Genomic DNA, 23,065 nt, shown 5'->3' with positions numbered 1-23,065 from the left:
ATAATAGCATCATATCTGCAAAGTCAGCGTGTGTAATCTTAACAAAAAGACCGGTTTTGTTCTCAAATTTCATAGTTTTGTAGTGAGATCAGCATTATTCCAACACTGCAGCAAATCACAAAATGTTAGCTGTCAACTCTGGAACTTTCTCTCCAGCGTCAAGGCCTGGCTGAGCCAAGTGTTCCCTTCTCTTGCAGGCATGACAGCGAGTGCAGTTGCAGCTTTGATCCTTATGACGTCCTCCATCGTGTCTGTCGTGGGGTCTCTGTACCTGGCCTACATTCTGTACTTTGTGCTCAAGGAGTTTTGCCTCATCTGCATCATCACATACGTGCTGAACTTCATTCTTCTTATCGTCAACTACAAACGACTAGTGTACTTGAACGAGGCCTGGAAACGGCAGCTGCAGCCCAAGCAGGACTGACAGCCGCTGGGCTCCTGACTGACAGTCTCAAGTCCCTTTTCCATTAAGTTTATTTTGCAGCAGTTTTTTTTTAATTCTTCACAACAGACACTCTCCCCAAAAATCTTAAACTGATTTTTTAAAATCCTGTAAATTAGAAGGGGCCCTAGCTGTTTTCTGTGTCAATCTTCAGTTTAAATATGGATACAAAAAAGGATTCACCGAGCCAATCAAAGACAAGCTTTAACTTTACTTTGAAGATGTTTCTGAAATAGTAAAATGTCACCTTAACCCCCTGCCCAATTGTAAAGTGAGCAACCATTGCTAGTAATTCTCTGATGTGTATAAATTCAATTTCAGGTATAACAGATGTGATCATGACATGAAAATATTTTAGAATAGATACTGTATTAAATATTGCCATGTTTACAATATATAATATGTTTTTAGCCAATGGATTTAAACGTGTAGATTCAACTAGAATCCATTTATGTGATATTTGTAAATAAAGGTAGAAATATTGGATCCACCCCTGCAGAGCTTACTCTACAGGTTAGTTAAGGTGTAGCAATGAAGAACTGCCAGCGCAGTGCTGACAGATGAACTAGTGAAAATAGGAAGCCCATCCAGATAGCATCTCATGAAAAGTGCTGGCAGTCGTGGGTACTGCATTGACAGCAGAAATATAGGATACAGGGTGGTTGGTTCATCTCCTTCCTCTGAAAGGAAGAAACTACATTTGGATGTTCAAGTCAAGTTTGTACCTAGTCATAAAACTGGACCAGTTGTAACCTTACAGAATGAGTCATGTAACCAGACTTCAGTCCATGGCCTTGAGGACACTAATGATGAAAAAAATCGGTAGATTTCTTTTTGAGAAAAGCTGGAAACATTAATATGGTATTTTTAGGTCAAGTCTCTTACAACCGTTGAATTCTTACCCAGATATTTTTCCTTCATGTTGGTGCCAGTCAGCCAACCAGACAGTATTACGACTCTGACGTAACCAAGATAAGCCCAATCGCTCCAGAGGAGAACTGCTCTATTTGGTAGTTGTTTCCCTTAACTGTTTCCTTCCACACTAACTAATCAGACATCTAGTTGAACTGGTTTAGGATCAAACACTAGATTTGTAAACTTCAGGGCTGGCACGCTGCTCAGTTTGTCATCAGAGGAGCCACCACAGGTAGAGATGCCTGCAGGTGAATCACAGTAACACCGTCACCGCTCTCTGCTAACTGTGGGAGTACAGGAGGGATTTTTTATAGTGATCTGAATAAACCCAAATGAAATTGTGACAGTACATTTCTGTGGTTAACATCTTCTGTCAGAATGTTAAAAGTGCCTTCTGTCTTACATTCTCAAACCAAATATTTTGTGTGTTGAACTTGGGCAGAAGTGTCCTTCCTTCCTTCTCAACATGGAATAGAAAACACATTCTTTAGGAAAGGTTCTGTATGATCATTTTATTCCTTAGACAGAGAAGTAATAGCAATGTCTTTGCTTCCAATTTGATTAGTCATTATGTTAAAAATAGACAATTAAACCAGTAACTTTTGAGTGCTTTATTTGCCTTCTTTTTGAAGGGAGGGGGCAGGCTCTGTAAACTACATTGTGTCGAGTCAGCAACTGTTCAGTAGTTTTCCAACTAACTGTAGTCATTGATGCCATGTAGCCTTCTGGCCCCAGGCAGGTGTAAAATCTGAATTGTAATGAACTTTTGACCAGTTTCTTAAAAGCTGGCTTATGTTTTCCCATGAATGTGAATATTTCAATGCCTGTTTTATGAAGTATGTGTTGTTCTTGTGTTCTAAACTAGTTAAAGAACTCTGGGAAGCACCGATTAAATGCCTGGTGTTTATGGAGACACAGGTCCTAATGTTAAGAGCTGTATCAAGGAGGTCAGCTTGTAGTAGCACTTCCTGTTCTACCACGGCACGTCTTGGTTCTCTTTTCACACATGAGTGGAAACGGCTTAACGGTTAAGATGGCTGTGGTGTACATAACATCGGTGGGCGGCACTGAACAAGTTCCTTGTATCCCAATTTCAAGTGGCTTTTCATCCTATTTGGTATCAGTCAGCAAAGTACAGTTAAAGCTTGTCTTGATGTTGCATTCTTGCAGAAGTCTTGAATTTTTACATGAGAAAATATTAAAATGTCTAGCCAGATCCTTCAGGTTTTTCCTTTGTGTCCCTAAGCCTTGGGGAAAACACTGTTTCAGTTATATAAAAATTGTTTTTGCCACATTCCTATGACCCAGTAGAATTAACATTCTTTTTTTCTCACTGAGAGATGTACACACGCTGCCTGAAATCCCAGCACCACAACACCAGTAAGCAACAAAACCCTGTTGTGTGCTAAGTTACTTGGTATTTTTTGCCCTGGAAGACGTTCAGGCTCCCCTCCACGCCCTCTACCCCACCCTAGAAAGGGTAGCAAGGGGGGAAACACAGTGTTTTAAAATTTGAGGGTTGTTATAAGACTATTTGACACTGAATATTTAAACACTGCAACATTACTAACCACCAACTCTGAAGGATTAAAGGAAAAAAGTTTTTAGCAGTAATTCCATGCTTCATTGAAGTTTTTGAAGTGATTGGCAACAAATGAAGCCTCTTATTTACTTGATAGTCATAAATGTCCTTTGAAGAAATAAGAGAAGTGGTTCAGTGGTAAATCGTAGGGAATCTAGGTGGTTCTGGAGGATTTCTCTTGGTTTCTCATTGCTGCTAGTTGCTGTCAGTGAGGGTAACCTTCTGGTGAGAAAACTCAGGTTTAACTAGCTGTGTGTCAGGAATTACACTGTAACTTGATATACGTATCTCCTTAAATCCATTACTTTCAAAGACTGTTGAAAGCATTACCCATTTTCATACAGAGACAAAAATTTGTCATTTGGCTCCAGGGATCTTTGGACCTACTAGGTAGGACATAGGACCAAGACTACAGTGAAATTAAAACTATTTGTTGGCTTTACTTTGCTTGGTTTTCATTTATATTTATTTTTAAAAGACTGTCAGCAAAAGCGCAACGTTATCTTCAGCAGTGATTGGTACCACTGCTTGACGTCATTGAATACTGACAGGAAATATCTTCAACATCAGTATTAGACAGATGCCAACAGAGAAACCCATCATCATTCGGGGGAGCCATAACTAATAAACAACCCTCGTCCTCATGTATTTTGTCCCAACACGCGTTAGTGAAACGTTCGATTTAGGCATTTTAGGCAGCACTTATGAGTCCTGATTTGTGAGAAATATCCTCGAGTAAAACAAAAGGGGTGCGGGTGGGACTCCAGACTACTCCAGGTTAAACGTTTTTTTGACAAATTGGCCCAGAAAAGGTGAAATGTTTTGTTATTGTACAACTGTAATATTTAGCATGGCCTAAATATTAGGTGTTTGATCTGTATAGTATGTTCCATCAAAAATATTTATTACTAGTGCTTTAAGCTCCAGAGTAAGCATTCATTGAAAATGGAGTTCACTGGGCAGATTTCCCCTTTAATATAGATAGAAATATTCTTTATCAGAGATTTAGGACACAGTTTTGCTAACTGGTAAATAAAAACAAATGTAAATATGTAAGAATGTTTATTTGTTGCACATAACTTTTTGGTATAAAATAATAAATGTAGACGTTACCTGTGGAAGCTGTGCTGCCATCATTCTTATACTGCACTGTTGCATTTCAAAGATGGAAATGAACTCAGTCTTTTTAGGCTCACAAAGTTAATACTGAAACCTCATTTCTACAGTTATCCTGAGTTGATTCTTTCTCTCTTAAATTATATTTAACTGATTTTTTTTGAGATTCTAGTTCGTGGAATTCCTGTGGGTTTATTAGGAATGTGATTGTCAAGAATTAATGACACAAAGTGTTACTGCCTACAGTTCTGCAAGCACATAAAAAAACCACAACCCGTTACCGTCAAGTAGATTCTAACTCCTAGTGATCCTACAGCGCAGAGGAGAACCGCCCTGTGGGGTTTCCAAGGCTGTAATCTCTACAGGAGCAGACTGCCACATCTTATTCCGAGGAGCCGCTGGTGGGTTCGAACCACTGCCTTTTGGTTAGCAGTAAAGTGCTTTAACCACTGCACCACGAGGGCTCCTTGTAAGCACGAAGATGTATCATCAGCTGCTTTTCCACTTTTCAATGCGTGGCTTTACTTTAGCTCCACCTGAATACTCCACTACTGTCAGAGTCCTCTGATAAGGTAACATCTGCAAGAAAAGTGAACCTGAAATGAATTTGAAATGCGGCTTCGCCACACTTTATTGTTCTGTGCTAGAACCTTGGGGCCTAAGAAATGGGCCTGCTGCTCTCATTTGTAACATATAGGTGTACCTGTTACGTTTAATTTTTAAACTGTTAGCTAAAGAGTCCTACGTATTGTTCTTTGACATTGAATTAGAACACAAAATTTGATTCCTTCAAGGAATTTTAAGTTCAGTGGTGACAGAAGAAATATGCAATTCCTAGAATTCCTAACTTACTATTTGAACCAAATGCACTCTCATTTTTAAAAGCAGCTGGCACGGTGGTTAAGGACTTGGCTGCTAACCAGAAGGTCGGCATTTCAAACCCACCAGCTGCTCCGTGGGAGAAAGATGTGACAGTCTGCTTCTGTAAAACTTTACAGCCTTGGAAACCCTATGGGACAGTTCTACCCTGTCCTATAGGGTTGGTTGCTGAGTTGGAATCAACTCAGTGACAGTGGGTTTTTTTTTTTTTTTTTATAGATGCCTAGTAAGTGAGGCTTCATTACCTTCACCCTTTCATAGAGCATAGAAAGGAGGGCTAAAAAGGCATGTCTGCTAGGCTTGTCATCAACCACAAAAGGGAACTGAGTTGTGTCGACTTGCATTGGCTCATTGTATTCCCATTTGATTGGAGACAAAAAGGAGTATTTTCCCAAAGCATTTAGCATTCAACCAGGATTGATAAATGCTGAAACCTTAGCAATCATGCCCCCTGCTATGAAAGAAGAGAGAAGAAATGCTTCCTTAAGGAAAGGCCATTCTCAGGGAGAAGGGAGCTGGAGCCACTCTGGAGGTGAAAGGCGTGGGGCACTCGTGTGTAGGCGCAGCCTGTGGGAAGGCCTCGTGGGGCTCCGTGGAGTCAGTTGTGACAAACCTGACAGGCTTTTACACGCATCTGTCCATTCCATCAAGATTAATGTCTGGGTTAGAACAACGTCCTGGAAGGACGGGTACCCGGAGACAGTCTTCAACTTTTACTTTTCTTATGCTTGTCATTTTAACCATGTGAACATAAACCAAAAAACCCAAACCAGCTGCTGTCGAGTTGATTTTGACTCATGCAACCCCATGTGTGTCAGAGAACTGCACTCCATGGGATTTTCAATGGCTGATTTGGGGGAAGTAGATTGCCAAGCGTTTCTTCCAAGGCACCTCTGCGTGGATTCGCACCAGCAACCTTTCAGTTAGCAATTAATCACTTAACCAATTGCACAACCCAGGAACTCCCATGTATACGTTGTTGTTGGTTGCCATTGAGTTGATTCTGATTCATGGCAACCCCATGGTTATACAGCTTGTTAATTACTCCAACACAGTATCACTTCTATAAATTTGTTAGTGCATGTGGGACTTGGGCTCATCAGGCTGTGTCAGTCTTTGACTCTCACTTGGTTGAGCTGACCTGGGTTGATGAGTGAGCATGGTGGCACTAGGACTGGGGGGCGAGCACCGACAGCACATGCTGTAATCGGTGACTCTGAGCTGCGGGCCCTGAAGCAGCACCTCTCAACAGTCAGCAGTTAGGGCTGTGAGACGCCTGATACATGAAAATGATTCCACATTCTTTTCGGCAGCACTGTATCATGTAGACCGTTCAGTGTATGGATGGTCACTTTTAAGCCAACTCCTTATACTAGAAAAGCCTTTATTTTCACTTCTCACTTTCCCTTCTAGCAGATTACCACAAAGCCCAGGCCCCAAAGTTCCCGGCGCCTGCCGTGCATATCCGGGGGCACGGCTCCGCGTGTGGAAGCTGCCTGTTACCGGGGAAGAGGGCGCTGCCAGGTAGAGCCACAGAGGTACGGGTTGTGCCGTGCAGAGGTAGTCCTTGCTTTAGAGAGTAAACAGGCTGTTTCCCAAACACTGGGCCTTCACCACTGAAGGGAGATGCTTGGTTTCGTTGGCAATTCTCCAGTATCTCTCTCGCAAAATAAACGCTGCACCTTTGGGTTGTCTCTGGCGAGTGAAAATCCCCTTTTTGTTCCCCATTGCTCTCTGCGGTGCTGAAAACAAGCAACAAGTGTTTCAGGTGACTTCTGACAGGCCAAATCGGAACCAGGCTGGGCATTACATAGAAATGTTCGCTACTAGGTCAGGGTGCTGGGTCTGAACGGGTATCTGAAATGACAACTTATGGGTTAAATACTTAAATACCACTGCTGCCCCCAAGCCCCTCAGCTCCCTCGCGTGTTAATTTCTAGTCTGTTAGGGGAAAAAAGTCTGAAATAGTTTATCTTTTACTTCCAAAATAAAGTTTGCAACATTCTGGGTACCCCGCTGCCTGGTCACTGGAGGGTGTCTGGGACAAGGAGTTGCCCTCGGAAAGGCTCAGCCCTTTCTTATGTTGAAGGACACCCTTGTGGTGGTGGTGCTGGTTGTTAGCTGTTGTCAAGTTGGTTGTGACTCATGGCGACCCATGTGTGCGGAGTAGAACTGCTCCACAGGGTTCTCAAGGCTGTGACCTTTCAGAAGCAGACTGCCAGGACTGGCTTCCGAGGCAGGTCTGGGTGGGTTCAAACGCCAACCTTTCGGCTAGTAGTTGAGCACTTAACCATTTGCCACCAGGGACTCTTGACTTGGGCCTTTCTGAAGAGATGACTCTGCTCGTGGAAGCTGGAGTCCTGGTCAGTCAGAGGTGCCCATGTGAGATCTACTCGCGGGCTTCTAAGTCCTCACAGGTGGACTTCCAGCTTGGCTCCCACCTCTGGTGGGTGGTCAGCCAGAACCCAAGCTGAGAAGGGAGCAGATCTGGCAACGGCCTTCAGGGCTGCACTCTCAACACACCTTCTCCACCTCCAAGTGAGCTCAACAGCTTCTGTTAAATGGCAAGTAAGATCTTTCCCATTAAAAGTTCAAGACGTGATCATTTCTTCCACAAAAAGCAAATGCCAGGCACTGTGCCAAGCACTTCAGCAAATGGAATCTTTCCATTGACCTGCAAGGTGACAGGCGCTATCCCCACTCTGCAGGTATACCACAAGGTTAGGTGACTTGCCCAAGGTCACACAGCATATCTCTCACTCCACAAAGCCAGTGCACTTATCATGAATCCAGATTACCATCCAGGTATTTCCAGAAGCCGTTAATATTTGCCAAGCCTAACAGAGGTTCGTGTTCTCATTCTCTTTACTCCCTTCTCGCCTCATCTTGTTCATTGCTTCCTTTATCCCCTCTCCATCCTAATTTTCAATTAAACTTTAACCTTTCAAAGACCTGTCTTTCCCTGCCTCCCCAAACTGCCATCCTACCTTACGGTATGTCAGGAAATCTAGAGGTACAGAAAGAAGCGAGGAACAGTCACTTGAAGTAGTCCTCAGCTGTCCCCACTTGAGAAACAGTATTGATCTTATTTCCTTTGAAGACTTAAACACTCCCACATTCAATGCACTTTAGAACTTACCTGTATTTGGGGAACATGCCTTTTACAAGTGAATAATATAAAACAGACTGAAATATCTTCAGTTTCTCAGACTTCATACACTACTCTGTATTTTGACTACCATTTTATGGCCTGTTTCTCCGTATTTAATCCCCGACTTCTGCCCTACTCTTATACCTTCAACTGTTATGCCCCCAGAAATTCACTTTTGAACGTGGCTGTCACTGTTAAATTCTACATTAATTTTCATGGAATAATGAGTGAATCCCAACAGTAAATATAATGCAAGTTCTAGGTTTTCCTCATTAAAAAAAACAAACAAAAAACAGTTGCCATCAAGTCAATTCAAACTCAGGGCAACCCCATGTGTTTCAGAGTAGAACTGTGTTCCATAGGGTTTTCAGTGGCTTTGATCGTTCAGAAGTAGATCACCAGGACTTTCTTCCAAGGTGCCTCTGGGTAGATTTGAACCCCTAGCCTTTCAGTTAGTAGCTGAGCGCTCAACTGTTTGTGCCACCCAGGGATCCCTAGATTTTCCTCATACTGCTGTGAAATAGACAAGTTAACCATTTCTGCCTCAAGATAGGAGACCCCCCCCTTTTTTTTTAAAACTATAAAATGACTTGGGAAGCATGTGAGTGAGTGCTTTGCAGTTGGAAAAGCTCAACTTGCTTTTCCTAGGAGATTCTCTACGCTGCCTACATCGAAGGGACCAGGCTTCCCTTCTTGTTTCCAGTGTTCCTCCACCAAACGCCCTGAATCAAAAGGCCAACCTGAAAAAATGAGCAGTGATGCTTCCTGTAAACCAAACCGCAACTTACACTGGTCGGTCATAAAGTCAGCAAAGTTCCAGATAAGCTCTCCAACCACGTACTCTCTGCGCTTTTGATCCAGAACCAAATGATACTGCTCCAGCAGACGTCTCTGGTACTCTTCAGTGAACATAAGAGGTGGATCCTGGAATTCAAGGCGGAGGAAGAATTTAACGGGCAGAACTGGCAGAACTGTAAGCATCTAATAAAATAAAGCTCCCCTTGATAATGACTGAAATCTGTCCTCACGGTGGGCCGTGGAGACTGCAGGGCCCGCTGAGGCTGCTGTAGGCACGTAGCCAGGTATGACAGCACCCCCAGCAGCCTGGAAAAGAGACTTTTGTAAAACCTTAACTAGCAACTATTTATAAATATAATTCTGATACTTGCTTTGTCTTCCTTTTCCATCTCTACCCACCAGTGCAGTCTTAAGACTGTCTTTGCCTCAGGTTTTAAGTAGCTGCCAGTATATAACTGGAGAACTCGTGTGACTCAGATTTTCCTCACCGACGATTCATCTGTAGCTGATTTGGGTAAGCAGCTGTTTAGCACATTTCATCCCTTCAACAAATAACTATTTAGTGTCTGCTAATGTGACAGGAAGGAGCCTTGATGGTGTAAGAGTTAAGCACTTGGCTGCTAACCAAAAGGCTCTGCAGCAGAAAGACCTGGCAATCTGCTTCCGTGAAGATTACAGCCTAGAAAACCCTCTGGGGCAGTGCTACTCTGCCCCATGGGGTCGCTGAGTCGGAATCGACTCGCTGGCACCTCACCACAACAACGTGACAGGCACTGGAGATGAAGTGGTAAGAAAGAATCTAGCAAGGAAGACACCAGTCGTAAGCGTAATGAAGGTGAACAAGGACAGTGCGAAGGAGCTCGGGGATGTTCGCTGTTACTATTAATAGTCATGGCAACCTTATGTATAACAATGGAAACAGCCCATGGTGTGTCTGGTCAGGGAGGGAGCCCCAGAAATAATTACAGTGTGCAGTGAGAACTGCTAAGATGGAGAACAGTCGCAGCTGCTGTGGGGCAGTTTCCTCGGCCTGGGGCGGGTGGGCAGTATAAACCTCCCCAGGAGGGGACACTGCAGCTGAGACTTGAGCACTGAACAGCTGTTAGGTGGTGACCGTGGCGCTAACATGGGCATCCCAGGAGGAATAGCCCAAGCCAAAGCAGGAGAAGCGAAGGAGCACCACGAAAACAAGGCAGTGCTTGGGCATGCAGGAGGAGGAGGCTTGAAACCTGGGAGAGGACAGACAGCAAAGGCTGTTACCACCATGACTGGGGAGTGGGGCTTCATCCTGTGGGCCAGGGGACGCCACTGGTGGGGCTCCCGAGGTTTGGGTTTGTTAGGATGACTACTTGGGGTGCTGGTGGGAGACTGTCGGGAAACGAGACCAATAACAAGGCTGCTCCTGAGGCCCGAGGCAGTGAGGTGGAGGCTGGCTCCTGTCAAGGAAACTGCTCCCACTGCTCGGCTCTCACAGCAGCTGTGACTGTCCGCCATCTTAGCAGTTCAACGTGGTGGCTGAGCAAAAGCGAGGGCCAAGGAGGAGGCACATGTCTCACTCAGGCAGATGAGTGACATACATCACTGTCTAAAATGACAGCACGCACAATTTGCATCTGTTTGTTACGTTGTTTATCCCCCACTCTCTCTAAGTGGTTTCTCTTCCTGCACACATTCCTCTCAGTGCTTCCCTGTGGTTCTCCAGTGGAGGAGTGTTTTCTTGCCCCCGTGTTTTACAGCTTCAGTGCAATTCAACACAGAGCTGTCACGGGCTGTGTCCCCAGGCCAGCGAGCCGGGATTTATGAGGATGGACGGGGCGTGGAGAGAAAAAATAAGCAGAAAGCTCTACACCACTCACCTGGTGAAACCCTGCAATCGTTTCTGCTCCATACTCGCTCTGAATAATGGGCTTCTGGTAGGTGCTGTACCACTGCTCAAACTGGGTGGTCAGCTGCAGCGGGATCACTTCCAAGTGCCCATAGTCGTGATACCAGGAGTAGTAACTGTTCACGCAGATCACATCCACGTACGGAGCCTAGGACAGAGCGCAGACACCTGCTCACTAGCAGCAGGCTGCAGAGCTGCCACAGCACTCTGACATAGAAGGGAGTAACCCTGCCCCCGCGTAGGAAATGCTTCAAGACCTGGTCTAAGTGGAGCAGATCTATGACTGTGGGCTGAGGCCCTGGGCAGGCTGCCAGTGACAGGGGGCGCTCAGCACAAGTCCAAGGCCCCGTTCCCACTGAACTCTGCTCCTCTCTGGTAGTGTCTGCCCTCACCTGGCCCCGGAGAAATGTTCCCAACAGAAGTGTAAATGCAGATTTTTTCCACACAGAGGATCTTTATTCACCCTGCCAGAGGTGAGCTAGTGCTTCAGGCCCTACCATGACTGGAGGGTCTCCTCCAGGTGGAAACGGGGATGATGGGCAAGATGGCCTGGAGGCTCAACGCGGTGCAGGACTGATTCACAAAAGCTCCGCTCCGTGTCCACTTGTCTAGTCTCTAACGTCACCAGAACTCACTTCTAATAAAAACACTAATCTCCAAACTTGCATTTGGACTGATGTGGCATCCCCACCCACAGGAAAGGCTGTGGGACAGGAAGAAGTGCCTCAGGCTCTGAGACACACAAGTCTGCCTGGTGCCACCTTGGTGCCTGATGCGTCTTTAAAGGGGGTGGGGCAGTTCCACTCTGTAACACATGGGGTCGCCATGAGTCAGAATTGACTCGATGGCAACAAGTTTGGTTTCTTTTTTGGTTCTTGAGACACAGCCAGGGAAAAGCAGGGCCAATAAACATTTCTCCACGCATGTTAAAATGACACTCCACACAATCTGCAAGTGTTTGTTACACCGTTTTGTTACACCGTTTATCCCCCACTCTCTAAGTGGATTCTCTTCCTGCACACATTCCTCTCAGCACTTCCCTGCAGTTCTCCAGTGGAGGAGCGTTTTCTTGCTCTCGCGTTTTACAGCTTCGGTGCAATTCAACACAAAGCTGTCACGGGCTGCGTCCCCAGGCCAGCGGGGCATGGAGAGATGAGGGGGCCACGAGGGCAGAGGGAAGGACTGGTTCTGCCACCGGCCAGCGGTGTGGACCGGTCATTTTGACTCTGCATCTGCAGGCGTGAGTCTCATCAGCGGTTCCCGAAGCCGGCTGATCATAAGAATCACCACAGAGCTTTCCCCACTGCTCTGGATTGAACTGTATCCCCCAAAATATGTTTTGGAATCCTAACCCCTAAACCTGTTTGTTATGTTAATGAGGCCATATCAGTGTAGCTCTTGTCTTAGACCTAATGACTTCTGAGATTAAAAAAAAAAAGAACAGATTAGACACAGAAAAAAGCAAGGACAAATGGGGGAAGACAGATGCCATACGAAGGAATCAAGGAACAGAAGCTGAAAGAGATAAGGATCTTCCTCCAGAGCCACGCCCTGAATTTGGACTTGTCGCCTCCTAAACTGTTAAGAAAATAAATTTCTTTAAAAATACCCACTTGTGGTATTTCTGTCACAGTAGCACTAAGAAACTAAGATCCTCACCCTTAACTTTCTAATTTGGAATCTCTGAATGCAAAGATCTGCACTTCCAAAAAGTTCCCTTAGTGGTTCTGAGGATCAGCCAAGTTTAAACGAGAGGCACTGGACCAGTGAAACGGAAGTTCCCTGACACCTCTGGCATTTTATGAGCATATTAAATCGAGGGGCATAAAATGCTGAGTCCAAACTGAGAACTAATGAAATCTCCCTATGCCCAGCCTCTTCCAACTTAGAAGCCACACCGCGTGGCAAAGACATGGGTAGTCAGAGTCAACCTAAAGACTGCCAGTGAAAATGGTTGGACATCAGCTGTTCCTGGTTCTTTCCGGCAGTTCATTTTAGCAAGTGTTAGGACAGGACTGGAGGACAGGCAAGTGAGAAGTATGTGGAGACCCCAGGCTCACCCCCAGGTCGACGGCATAGTTGGAGTTGGTCACATAGGTCACGGGCCGGTAGGGGTCCAAGGCCTTGGTGTGGGCAATCAGCGTCCTGTCCACGGAGGGCAGAAGACACAGGGGACACAAGGTCCATCAGTCTGGGAAGGGCACTTGGACACCCATGTCCCATCATCTCCCATCCATGCCCCCCAGCCAACACCAAGACCACAACCACGACCTACACCAAGACCACCGCTTTCCTCCCTGCCTTGATGGACAGGTTAGATAACAAACATGTTCCTCCAGATCCACCTCATGATCCCTCAACATATTCTCTCTCTCCGTCACTGAATCCCAGCTGACCAGAGGAGAGGCTACCCTCATGAGGGCAAGTAGGGTACATGAGCTGACGTCCACGGGCTGGACGCTGACAAAAAGTAGGTTCTGAATCCCTCAAAAAGCTCTTGAAAATAGGAATGGATGGGATGTGGATTAGGATGGGAGATATCTTAATCTAACAATAATTAGGGAGTACCTGCTAAAACAGACTAGGAAGAAAGACTTGGCAATCTACTTCCAAAAACCAGCCAAAGAAAACCCTATGGATCACAACAGAACATTCTCCCAATATAGTGCTGGAAGATGAGCCCTCTACACTGAAAGGCAATCCAAACACAGTGGCCTCAAACAATGGACTCGAGCATACCAACGATCATGAAGATGGTGGCAGGACTGGACATTTCATTCTGTGTAGATGGGGTTGCCATGAGTCAGAGTCGACTCAATGACAACAACAGCCACCTGCTGTGAGCCAGGCATTGTATCCAGCAGTGACTTAAACAGGTTAAGTCCACAGCTTCAGGAAGCAGTAGTAGAAGATACACACACGGAAAAATGTTACGAATTAAAATTATAAATTGTAGGGGGACTCATGAAGGGGAAGCACAGGGTTCTGTGACACAATAATGGAAATCACTCAGATTGCAGAGTCAGGGACAGCCACTTTAAAGACTTGGCATTTATGCTGCAACTGAAGAATAAGTTGAGTTACCTAAGGAGGAATGGAGAGAGGAATTCCCAACAGAGGGACCAGTCTGTGGCCAGCTCTGTCCCAGGGAAGACGTGTCAGAGTCCTCCGGGGTTGTTTAAGCCTATTTTCCTCTTCTCTTTCTTTATGGCTACTTTTCCTCACACCCTCTCCCCACCACCGCACTTCTCGTTTGAAGACTGTGGTTTCTGCATGACACAACGGGTCTCCCTTGCCCTCAGGTTCTAAGGCCACACTCTGAAACCGCACATGGCCTGTTGGCTGAGAAGCTCCAAAGCCTTGTTAAGGCTGAGCTGGCCAACTCCAGCCTGGAGAGTTCTACCATTCTACCCGTACCCTGCCGCTTCATTCTCTCTGCCTCATAAAACATGCCCCTCTCTCTCCACCTCACAGGTAAGAACATGTGTAAAGCCTCTCTTCCCAGGCGCCTCTGGGTGGACTTGAACCTCCAAACTTTTGGTTAGAAACCAAGCGTGATAACTGTCAGTGCCCCCCCGAGACTCCTGGGTGTAGAAGGTTCTGTTAACTCTGGCTTTCACTGCAGGTGGGAAAGGTGGGCACTGGGTCTCACTGGGTTGAAAACCACAATTTGAGTGGGTCAATACTTGAACCCTGAACTCACCAGGTCTGGATGTACCCTCATGGGCTGGGAGGGGATGCTAGTTCTCCCACAGCATCCCAGGGCCGACCTCAGCTTTCCCACGGCTGTCAGCCAGGCCGAGCCACCCGAAGGGATAAAGCTGCCCCCCGACCCACCCTAGAGGCAGACGGGGCACTCACTTGAAGTAGTAACCAGCAGGCTTCAGGAAGGAAGCAGGCTCGTTGGCCACAGACCACATCACAACAGCTGGATGGTTCTTGTCCCTGCGCACTAGCTCCTCCATCACCTCCAGGTGGTGGTGCAGAGACACGTTGCCGAAGCTCTCGCTGTGGGGCAGGAGGGGAGGGGGTGCACGTCACTGCCCGCCAGGCTGGGCCAGCCGCGCGTTCAGAGCTGCGGGGCACTCACGCCAGCACGATGCCCACGCCGGGGCTCTCGTCGATGACCACGATGCCGTAGCGGTCACAGAGCTGCATCACCTCCTCTGCGTACGGGTAGTGGCTGGTGCGGAAGGCGTTAGCACCGAGCCAGCGTAGCAGGTTGAAGTCCTTCACCAGCAGTGGCCAGTCAAAGCCCTTCCCTCGGATCTGGGGGCAGCAGGACCCAGCAGAGTTGGGGAGGGAGCCCCTGCGATGTCCTTCTGTCTAGAGCTGGGCCCTGGAGAATCGCCCCAGCAGCCCACTATCCAGCCCCAGCACAGGCCCGGGAGGAGAGGCACTGGGCAGTCTGCTGATCTGCTCTGAGCTGCCTTCAGCTGTTTCAGGGGCACGGGAGGGTGAAGGCAGATGATAACGAGGTCCCCACGGGGCCCCACACTCACGTCGGCATCCTCGTGCTTGTTGACCCCGTGGAAATAGAATGGCTTCCCGTTGATGAGGAACTGGCTATTTGTGACAGCCACAGTGCGAATCCCCACGGGCAGGGTATAGAAGTCAGATACAGGCCCAGCTGCCGTCTGTGCAGTCAGCCGCACCTACCAGCCAGAGCGACCGGCGTGAGGCACCCTGGGTGCTGAGCCCCACGAAGCCCACTCTCCAGCACGAAGGACCCTCTCAACCCCAACAGCCCCTCTCCAGGACTGTAAGTAAACGGATGCAGAAAGCAGAGGCTTCTGCCATTGGCAAGGGAGAGCCCTTCCCTCACCCTGCCCCTGGGGTCTGCTCTTCAGAACTAGGGCCTCCCCACCAAGGGCTGAAAACACTCAGGCTGTGAACACTGAAGAATCTAACTGTATGTAGAAACAACTGAAATCTCTATCAACAGATGAATAAGCAGAATACAGTATATCCACACAACGCAGTATGACTCAGCCACAGAGAAACACGAATCCTGACCCATGCCCCTACATGGATGAACCTAGAAAACATCACGCTGAGTGAAATGAGTCAGCTGCAAAAGAACAAATACTGGATGATCCCCCTTATATGAAATAAGCAAATATATGGAAACCAAGATTATTAGTGGTGACCAGGGGTGGGAGAGAGGAGGGAAGAGAGGCTTTTGCTTTGAGTTGATGTTAATGGTGGTGGAATGATTTGGAAAAGGATAGAATGGTTGCACAACTCAAACAATGTAATCAATGTCACTGAGTTGTACATGTAGAAATTGTTGAATTAACGAATGTTTTGTGTATATCTTCACCACAATTAAAAAGAAAAAGGAGAATCTAATTATTCGAGAGGTTCAGAGGACCTTCTGCCCACCCGTCTGGGGCCTGGTGTTGAAGCCAGGGCAGGTGGAGAGGCAAACGGTCCTTTAGCCCTTAACCAGAGCCCTAACTGCCATTACCTCCAGTGAGTACAGGTAGGCAGGGTAGCTGTGCATCAGGTACGGCCACCAGAGGTGGGCGCTGGGCACCTGCAGCTGGCCCTGGGCCCCCGTGTGGTGGGCCACAACTTGGCCTTCCGCATCCAGAAGACGCACTGCCAGCTCGAAGCGTGCACTGCCCTGGACAGAAGCCTGGTAATTCACCAGCCCTGCAGGAGACAGAGAGATCAGGGCTGAGGGAGGCACGGGGCCTGGGCTGTACAGACAGGGCACACCCTCCACCACCACCCCACTGAGTCCCTGTGGGGCCCCAGACCCTGGCGAACCACAATTTATTTCTGGAGCTCCATCTGCAGTGAGGGGATTCATTGGGGGCAGCACAGTGGGGAAGGGACATGGGATTCTCACCCTGAGCTATGTGATTGTAGACAAGACCCCACCTCTCGTTGGGCTTCAGTTTCCTCAAAAAATTAGGTCAGACTAGATAGATGATTTCTGAAGCTCGTGCCCACTCAGACTCTGGATTTTAGCTTCTTAGATACATGCACCACCACTTGTCTGTCAGCTTGTCGAACTGCAGTGGATTACATGTTGCTATGATGCTGGAAGCTACGTCACTAGTATTTCAAATACCAGTAGGGTCACCCATAGTTGACAGAATTCAGCAGAGCTTCCAGACTAAGACAGACTAGGAAGAAAGGCCTGGTGATCTACTTCTGAAAACCAGCCAATGAAAACCCTATGGATCACAGCAGAATACTGTCCGATATCGCGCTGGAAGATGAGCCCCCTAGGTTGGAGTTGGAGGCACTCAAAATACACAGTGGCCGCAACAAAGGACTTCAGCAATCATGAAGACGGCACCAGACCGGGCAACGCTGTACATGGGGTCACCATGAGTCAGAGCCAACTCAACAGCAACTAACAACAGGTAGATGGGAACCTGTGAGGGTTAGAGATGCTGCGAGGGCTTTTCTCCTGGAGGATCTTTCTGGGCCTGGCCGAGGACAGACGCTGCCAGGAGTCCTCACCATTGTCTTGGTCCACGCCGGTGGTGACAGTGATGTCATCGATGTAAGTGGTGGGCGTGGTGTAGAGAAGCACAGGCCGATGGAGTCCGGCATAGTTGAAGAAGTCAAAGTTAGTGTCCTGGACAAAGTAGCCCTTGGGGTACCTGGTGTGGGAGGACAACACCGAGTTGGACCTACCCTGGGTCCTTCAACCTCAGGTCTCTGCTTAGGCCACCCTGCCCCTATCGGGAAGGCCACTGGGCAGAGTGGTGTGTGGGGGCAGGGGGCAGGGCACCACTCACTTGGAGGTGTCAGTCTTGTAGAGGATGGTGCCTGGTGGCAAGGTGTTGGGGGTGAGCGTGTTGTTGATTGCGATGGTGATTCGGCAGGACTCGAGGGGGCCAACCTGCACCAGCTTGCTGATGTCAACCTCGAAGGGGAGGTGGCCCCCTTCGTGCTCTGCCACGTGGACCCCATTCACCCACTGCAGACATGGGGAGACAGAGGGAGGGGCAGCAAGCCAGGGTGTGAGGAGGAAGCCCTACAGTCTTCTCTCCCCCAGCGCAGGGCGCAGACCCCACAGTGGGGCACAAGTGCAGCCCCTAATCCCCAGAGGCAGCTGTCAGGTGACGGCTGGAAGCCAGGCACCCAAAGGCAATGCCATGCGTGCACCCCTGCTGCCCACCACACTGACCACAATGGCGTAGTAGTGGGCACTGCCAATCCTCAGAACCACTCTTGTGCGCAGGTCCTGGGTCCATCGCTGGGGCAGGGCTGCCTCCCGTTCGTACCACACCCAGCCGATGAAGCCACGCAGCCACCTGTCCTGGGTCACGTCATTGAAGCTGGAGGGCACGGGCATGTCCAGGGTAGGGCCCAACTGGGGGAAGAAGCGCTAGAGTCAAGGCCAGGGGACTCGCCAAGGCCAACAGCCAGGAGTCTACGGCCAGGGCCCAGGGACCAGGAGGCACCAGCTGGCCAGATCCCCCACCAGCCCTGCTTGAAGGAAGAAGGCTGGAAAAGATGTGCTTTCTCAGACCTGGAGATTCCCAGCCGCCCCTCCATCATCATTCTTTACCAACAGTACCCAGTGCCTTTTACGGAGCTGACTGAAATCTCACAACTCAGAGTATGTAGTGAACACCTACAGCACTATCCTAGGTGCTGGGTATACAGCCGTTTAACAAGGCAAAGCTGTTGCTTTCAGCCAAGGGAAAAAAAGTAAGGAAACAACCAAATCACACGCTGTCAGGTGCTGATCAGCGCTAGGAAGAAAAAAAGGCCAGGGCCCAATGGATACCACCTCAGGACATCCCTTTAACCTCTGGACCACGCGCTTGGCTGCTAACCGGAGGTTCGAGTCCTCGAAAGAAAGGCTGGCAATCTGCTTCTGAAACACCAGCCACTGACAACCCAATGAGCACAGTTCTCCTCTGACACACATGAGGTCGCCATGAGTTGGAGTCAACTCCACAACTGATTAACTGGGTACCACTAGGATGTGACCTCCAGGAAGGCAGGGACCTTCTCTGCCCTTCACAGTGGTTTCCCCAGAGCCTAGCACAGGTCCTGGCACACAGTAGGGGCTCAATAAATATTTGAGGGATGGATAATTTGGTGATGGGAGGTTAATTGCCAGGGTGGTGTGAGCCTGAGGGCTGGTGGGGCCAGAAGTCGTTCCTGCAGAGATGAGACCCTGACTAAGAGTCAGATGATTCCACAGGGGCAGCTTGGTGGAGGAAACTGTGAGTGGGGCACACGCCTGGCACCCCACCCCCTCCTCTCCTGCTGAATGGTGGCGGACACAGTCAGAAAAAGAGGACCTGGGAGAGGCCAGTGCCAGAGGGGCCCGCAGACCTCCCCCTACCCCACTTCTCTGCCAGGGGCCCACTCAAGTCAGGAGGGGAGAGTTGCGGTGGGATCGCTGTCTGGGTGGGTGGCAAGTCCCGCCCTCTATCTGAACCTTGGCACCCAAGATCCTTCCCACCAGGGCAGAGCTTGTCCCAAGATGGCCAAACCCACCCCTTACCCCCGCCCCTGGGTCTGTGTGCCGCTAGCACTGCTCTGGCTTGGTCTCCCCCAGCCAGGGAGGGTGCAGCCGCCCACACATCCCGTCCACGACCTGGCCTCCTCTCACTTCCTCCTCTGTCCCTCTCTCACTCTCCAGAGCCCTTGCCTTCAAGCCCGTTAATCCTTTCACTTCCCGCTGGCCGGCAGCTCCTGAGGGCACAGAGGAAGGAGCTTGGGGTGCTGGATGCCCCACTCCCACCATGTGGCTTCTAGCGCGTCCCTGCCCCAGGACCGGGGTCCCCTGCCCATACAGTGGGGGGGGGGGGGGTGCCAGGCGTGTGCCCCCTCACAGTGTCCTCGGCAAGACGGCCCCTGCCCCCGCTAGCCCTCTCCCTGCGGAAATGCTCCGCCTCTTGGTCAGGGTCTGACCTCCCGCAGCGGCCGCTGGTACCACTGCTCCTCGAAGCCCTGGCGCCGGCTGTCAGAGAAGTCCGCTCGGAAGCTCCAAAGGCCGCCGAGCTCCTTGCGCTCCCGCGACGGGCTCTCCCGGGGGTACAGCATCCCGCCCTGCAGCGCCAGTCCGCAGCCCCAGAGGAGCGGGCCGAGGACGGCCACGGCGACCGCCGCCGTCCGGGCCATGGCTCCCGCGCTGCAGCTATACGAGTAGTTGCCAGGCTCTGCCCCACGCCGGAGGCCAGCAGGGGCCGGAGCAGGGGGTCACGTGATCCCGGGGCGCTGGGTCACGTGGCCCGGCCTGAAGCCTCGCTCGCCGTTTTGGTTGAGGGTAAACGCCAGGCTTAGATGAGCCGGCGAGACCTGAGTCCCGAGGCACGTGCTCCTGCTAAACTGAGGGCGGCGGCCAGGACAGGCCTAGCCGGGAGTCCGAAGTTACGAATTTGGGACTACCGCTCCCAGCCCCACTCCAGACGGGCAGAGACCCGGGGCCGCCCTCCCGCCCACAAACCCGGGCTCCGCGCCAGCCCGCCCCGCCCATGCCGTTACTGACAACCGGAGGGCAGGGCGGCCAAGCCGCGACCGCAGGCCAGAACGGAACCTTGTGAAACCCCTCACAGCGGAAGGTCGGGTTCCCAACGTTTCAACTGGCGGGCCAGTCTCTAACGACTTCGACTCGCTCTCTCCTCTGCTGGGCACTGGACAGGCTCAGGTGAAGGCCCTACTATGCCTAGTGGAGGCTCCCCTCAGGGATGCCTGCCCCAGGGGCAGCACCCTGACCTGGGTACAATGGTTCAAACAATTACCCAATCTTTTGTTTATTGTTTGCCAAAGCAACCTTCTGATACTGGACCTTGATAATGAGAATAGAGTCCCCCAGGATAGTAGAAATAAATATAATCTACTTATTAGAACCTAGCTACCAGAGTCTCTGAGTAGTGCAAATTCAGCTGCTAACCAAAAGGTTGGAGATTCAGTCCACCCAGAGGCACCTCAGAACAAAGACCTGATGATCTGTTTTCAAAAAATCAGCCACTGAAAACTGGAGCAGGATTCTGCTGTGATACACATGGGATCACCATCAACTGGAGTTGACTGGATGGCAACTGGTTTACTAGTAGGAACTGACAAGCTCTAAAGGATTTTCCCCTGTGGTGAGTAGTGTCTGGGGTCTAAAAGCTTGAGCATGGCCATCTAAGATACAGCTATTGGTTCCGTCCTGTCCAGAGCAAAGGGGAATGAAGAAAACCGAAGACACAAGGAAAATATTAGCCCAAAGGACTAAAGGACCACATGAACCACAGCCTCCACCAGCCTGAGTCCAGACGAGTTAGATGGTAGCCAGCTACCACCACCGACTGCTCTGAGAGGGATCACAACAGAGTCCTGGGCAAAACGAGAGAAAAATGTAGAACAAAATTCAAATCCATGAAAAAAGACCAGACTTATTGGTCTGACAGAGACTACTGGGACCTCCGAGACTGTGGCCCCCAGACACTCTGCTGACTCAGAACTGAAACCACTCCCAAAGCCCACCTTTCAGACAAAGATTAGACAGGCCTATAAAATAAAACAAACCATAACAGACATGGGGAATGTGCTTCTTATTTTAATCAAATATATGAGACCATATGGACAACTCCTGCCCAAAAGCAAGATGAGAAGCAGGAAGGGACAGGAACTGGACGAATGGACGCAGGGAACTTGGGAAGGAAAGGGGGAGTGTGCTGTCACATTGTGGGGATTGCAACCAATGTCACAAAACAATATGTGTCTAAATTTTTGAATGAGAAACTAACTTGAGCTGGAAACTTTCACCTAAAGCACAATAAAACTAAAAAGTAAATAAAGGCTTTCTGCCAAATGCTTGCAATATAAAAATAAGAGGAAGAAGTAGGATATAAAAGTAGATATAGTATGATCTCAATATTGTTAAAATTATATCCACACAGATATGTAGATAATGTCAAAAATAAAATTTTCATTAGTAAGTCAATTAGAGTTAACAGGGTTTGTTGAGTGAGAAACTGAACAGGAAACACTGCAAACTGAAAAAGGTGAGGGGCTTGAGTTTACTCAGTTAGAATGCCCTTTTAAAGCTTAGATTAGTTAGTATCTTGCCCTTTGCTTTGATTGGTTAATCACATTTAATTTTCTTTTTGTTTTGGGAAAGTTGGTCACTGAATGCTAAGCTGGCTTATCTTGATTGGATGAGTATTGCTGACTCATGCTTACAATTCTCATTGACTCATGCTGTTAAGGAAAACTTGCCTAAGTTTTGATTCTGTATAAAGTTATTGCTTCTTGTATGCAAATGGCCTTATGACTGATAATTGTTTGGCTCTTGGCTGAGGGAAGCCATTTTAACTCTTGCCTCTGTAAAAATTTTTATAGAGTCTTGATTTGTGATCTTGGGCAGAAGCTGTCCACTTTGCGACATCATCTACTTGATCCACTGTCTTGGGACAGCTGTCTACTTCCAATCAGCATCTACTTCTGGGGTGCAGTGATCTTGAGTGAGTTTAAATTTTAATTCCGTTAAAGGCTCATAGGACCAAGCCTGAGAAAGCGGCTCTTTTTAGTTGAGAGATATGCACCCAGGGCTCTACCCTGCTGAGTTTCACTGCTGTGTGAGTGGTGGGCAAGACCTGGAATGGTTCTTTCCAGTGGGATTCTAGGACTGGGTTTTGGTTTTAATATCTTTTCCAGAAATACCAAATCTTCTGGTTCAAGGTTATGTGGGATATGTTCTTCTTTAGGGTAGAGGTCCTGAAAGTGGCTTACACTTGTTGGGAATAAGCCTAGGAATGGTCCATTGGTCCACTGCAATGTTGAATCATGTCACTCTTTGTAAGGGCTGGGTCTGTGTAAGGTATATATCCTAAATGCATGGGACATCCTGTCATAATTTCATAAGATAATAGCCAATACTTTCCTGATGAGGTAGATCTAATAACTATGAATACCAAAGAAAACACTTTTGGCCAGGGTAGATTTACAAATTCTGAGAACTTGGACAATTTGAATTTTAAGGTGCCATTTGCTCTCTCTACTTTGCCAGAAGACTGGATTATAGGGACAATGTAGATGTTGACAAAATTGGCACAACATGGCAGATTTCTTTGATAATTGTGCCATGAAATGTACACCCCTACCACTGGACAATTTAGAAAGCACACTCCAGAGAGGAAAGACTTTCTCTAACAATCTTTTAGCTACTGTAGTAGCATCTGCTTTTAGCAAGGATAAGCTTCAACCTATACAGAAAATAAACAATTACTAACATATAATTATATCCCATAGAAGGTGGAAGTTGGATAAAGTCCATCTGCAATTGCTCAAAAGGTCCAGTTGGTTGAAATGTAATACCAGGTG

At 48.5% G+C, this 23,065-nt stretch overlaps 2 protein-coding genes across 3 annotated transcripts in view; one reads left to right on the top strand and one right to left on the bottom strand.

The window, feature by feature from the left end:
* Nucleotides 1–5,045, top strand: part of VKORC1L1 (vitamin K epoxide reductase complex subunit 1 like 1) — a 66,205-nt gene extending 61,160 nt beyond the window's left edge. The window contains exon 3 of the mRNA XM_004380786.3: nt 198–5,045. Coding sequence (XP_004380843.1) covers nt 198–424 — 227 coding nt within the window. The 3' untranslated portion in view covers nt 425–5,045. The remainder of the gene's footprint in view (nt 1–197) is intronic.
* Nucleotides 5,046–5,170: 125 nt separating this feature from the next.
* On the bottom strand, nt 5,171–19,919 carry GUSB (glucuronidase beta). 2 transcript variants are annotated; one of them, XM_004380785.2, is made up of 12 exons: nt 19,667–19,919; nt 17,922–18,107; nt 17,530–17,711; nt 17,249–17,391; nt 16,239–16,426; nt 15,271–15,423; nt 14,859–15,037; nt 14,630–14,776; nt 12,829–12,913; nt 10,740–10,916; nt 8,874–9,009; nt 5,171–6,676 (listed from the first exon to the last, which is right to left on the bottom strand). In XM_004380785.2, the coding sequence occupies exons 1-12, from the start codon at nt 19,874–19,876 to the stop codon at nt 6,507–6,509; spliced, it is 1,956 nt and encodes a 651-aa protein (XP_004380842.1). In that variant the 5' UTR covers nt 19,877–19,919; the 3' UTR covers nt 5,171–6,506. The 2 variants fall into 2 exon arrangements, with proteins under 2 accessions (XP_004380842.1, XP_023591087.1); XM_023735319.1 differs by lacking the exons at nt 17,249–17,391; nt 17,530–17,711; nt 19,667–19,919 and having other exon boundaries at nt 17,922–17,988.
* Nucleotides 19,920–23,065: the final 3,146 nt, after the last annotated feature.

This window comes from Trichechus manatus, unplaced genomic scaffold, assembly GCF_000243295.1.
Source record: "Trichechus manatus latirostris isolate Lorelei unplaced genomic scaffold, TriManLat1.0 scaffold00077, whole genome shotgun sequence".
Lineage (NCBI taxonomy): Eukaryota > Metazoa > Chordata > Mammalia > Sirenia > Trichechidae > Trichechus > Trichechus manatus.
This window is presented reverse-complemented; position numbering and strand designations above follow the sequence as displayed.

What these genes read in the sequence shown, in the direction of transcription:
- GUSB (XM_004380785.2), bottom strand. Translation starts at nt 19,876, where the DNA reads ATGGCCCGGACGGCGGCGGTCGCCGTGGCCGTCCTCGGCCCGCTCCTC. An exon ending in CCCACTACTACGCCATTGTG is followed by an intron (nt 17,712 to 17,921) that starts GTCAGTGTGGTG and finishes CCATGTCTGCAG; the next exon opens with TGGGTGAATGGGGTCCACGT. An exon ending in ACAAGCACGAGGATGCCGAC is followed by an intron (nt 15,038 to 15,270) that starts GTGAGTGTGGGG and finishes TGCTGCCCCCAG; the next exon opens with ATCCGAGGGAAGGGCTTTGA.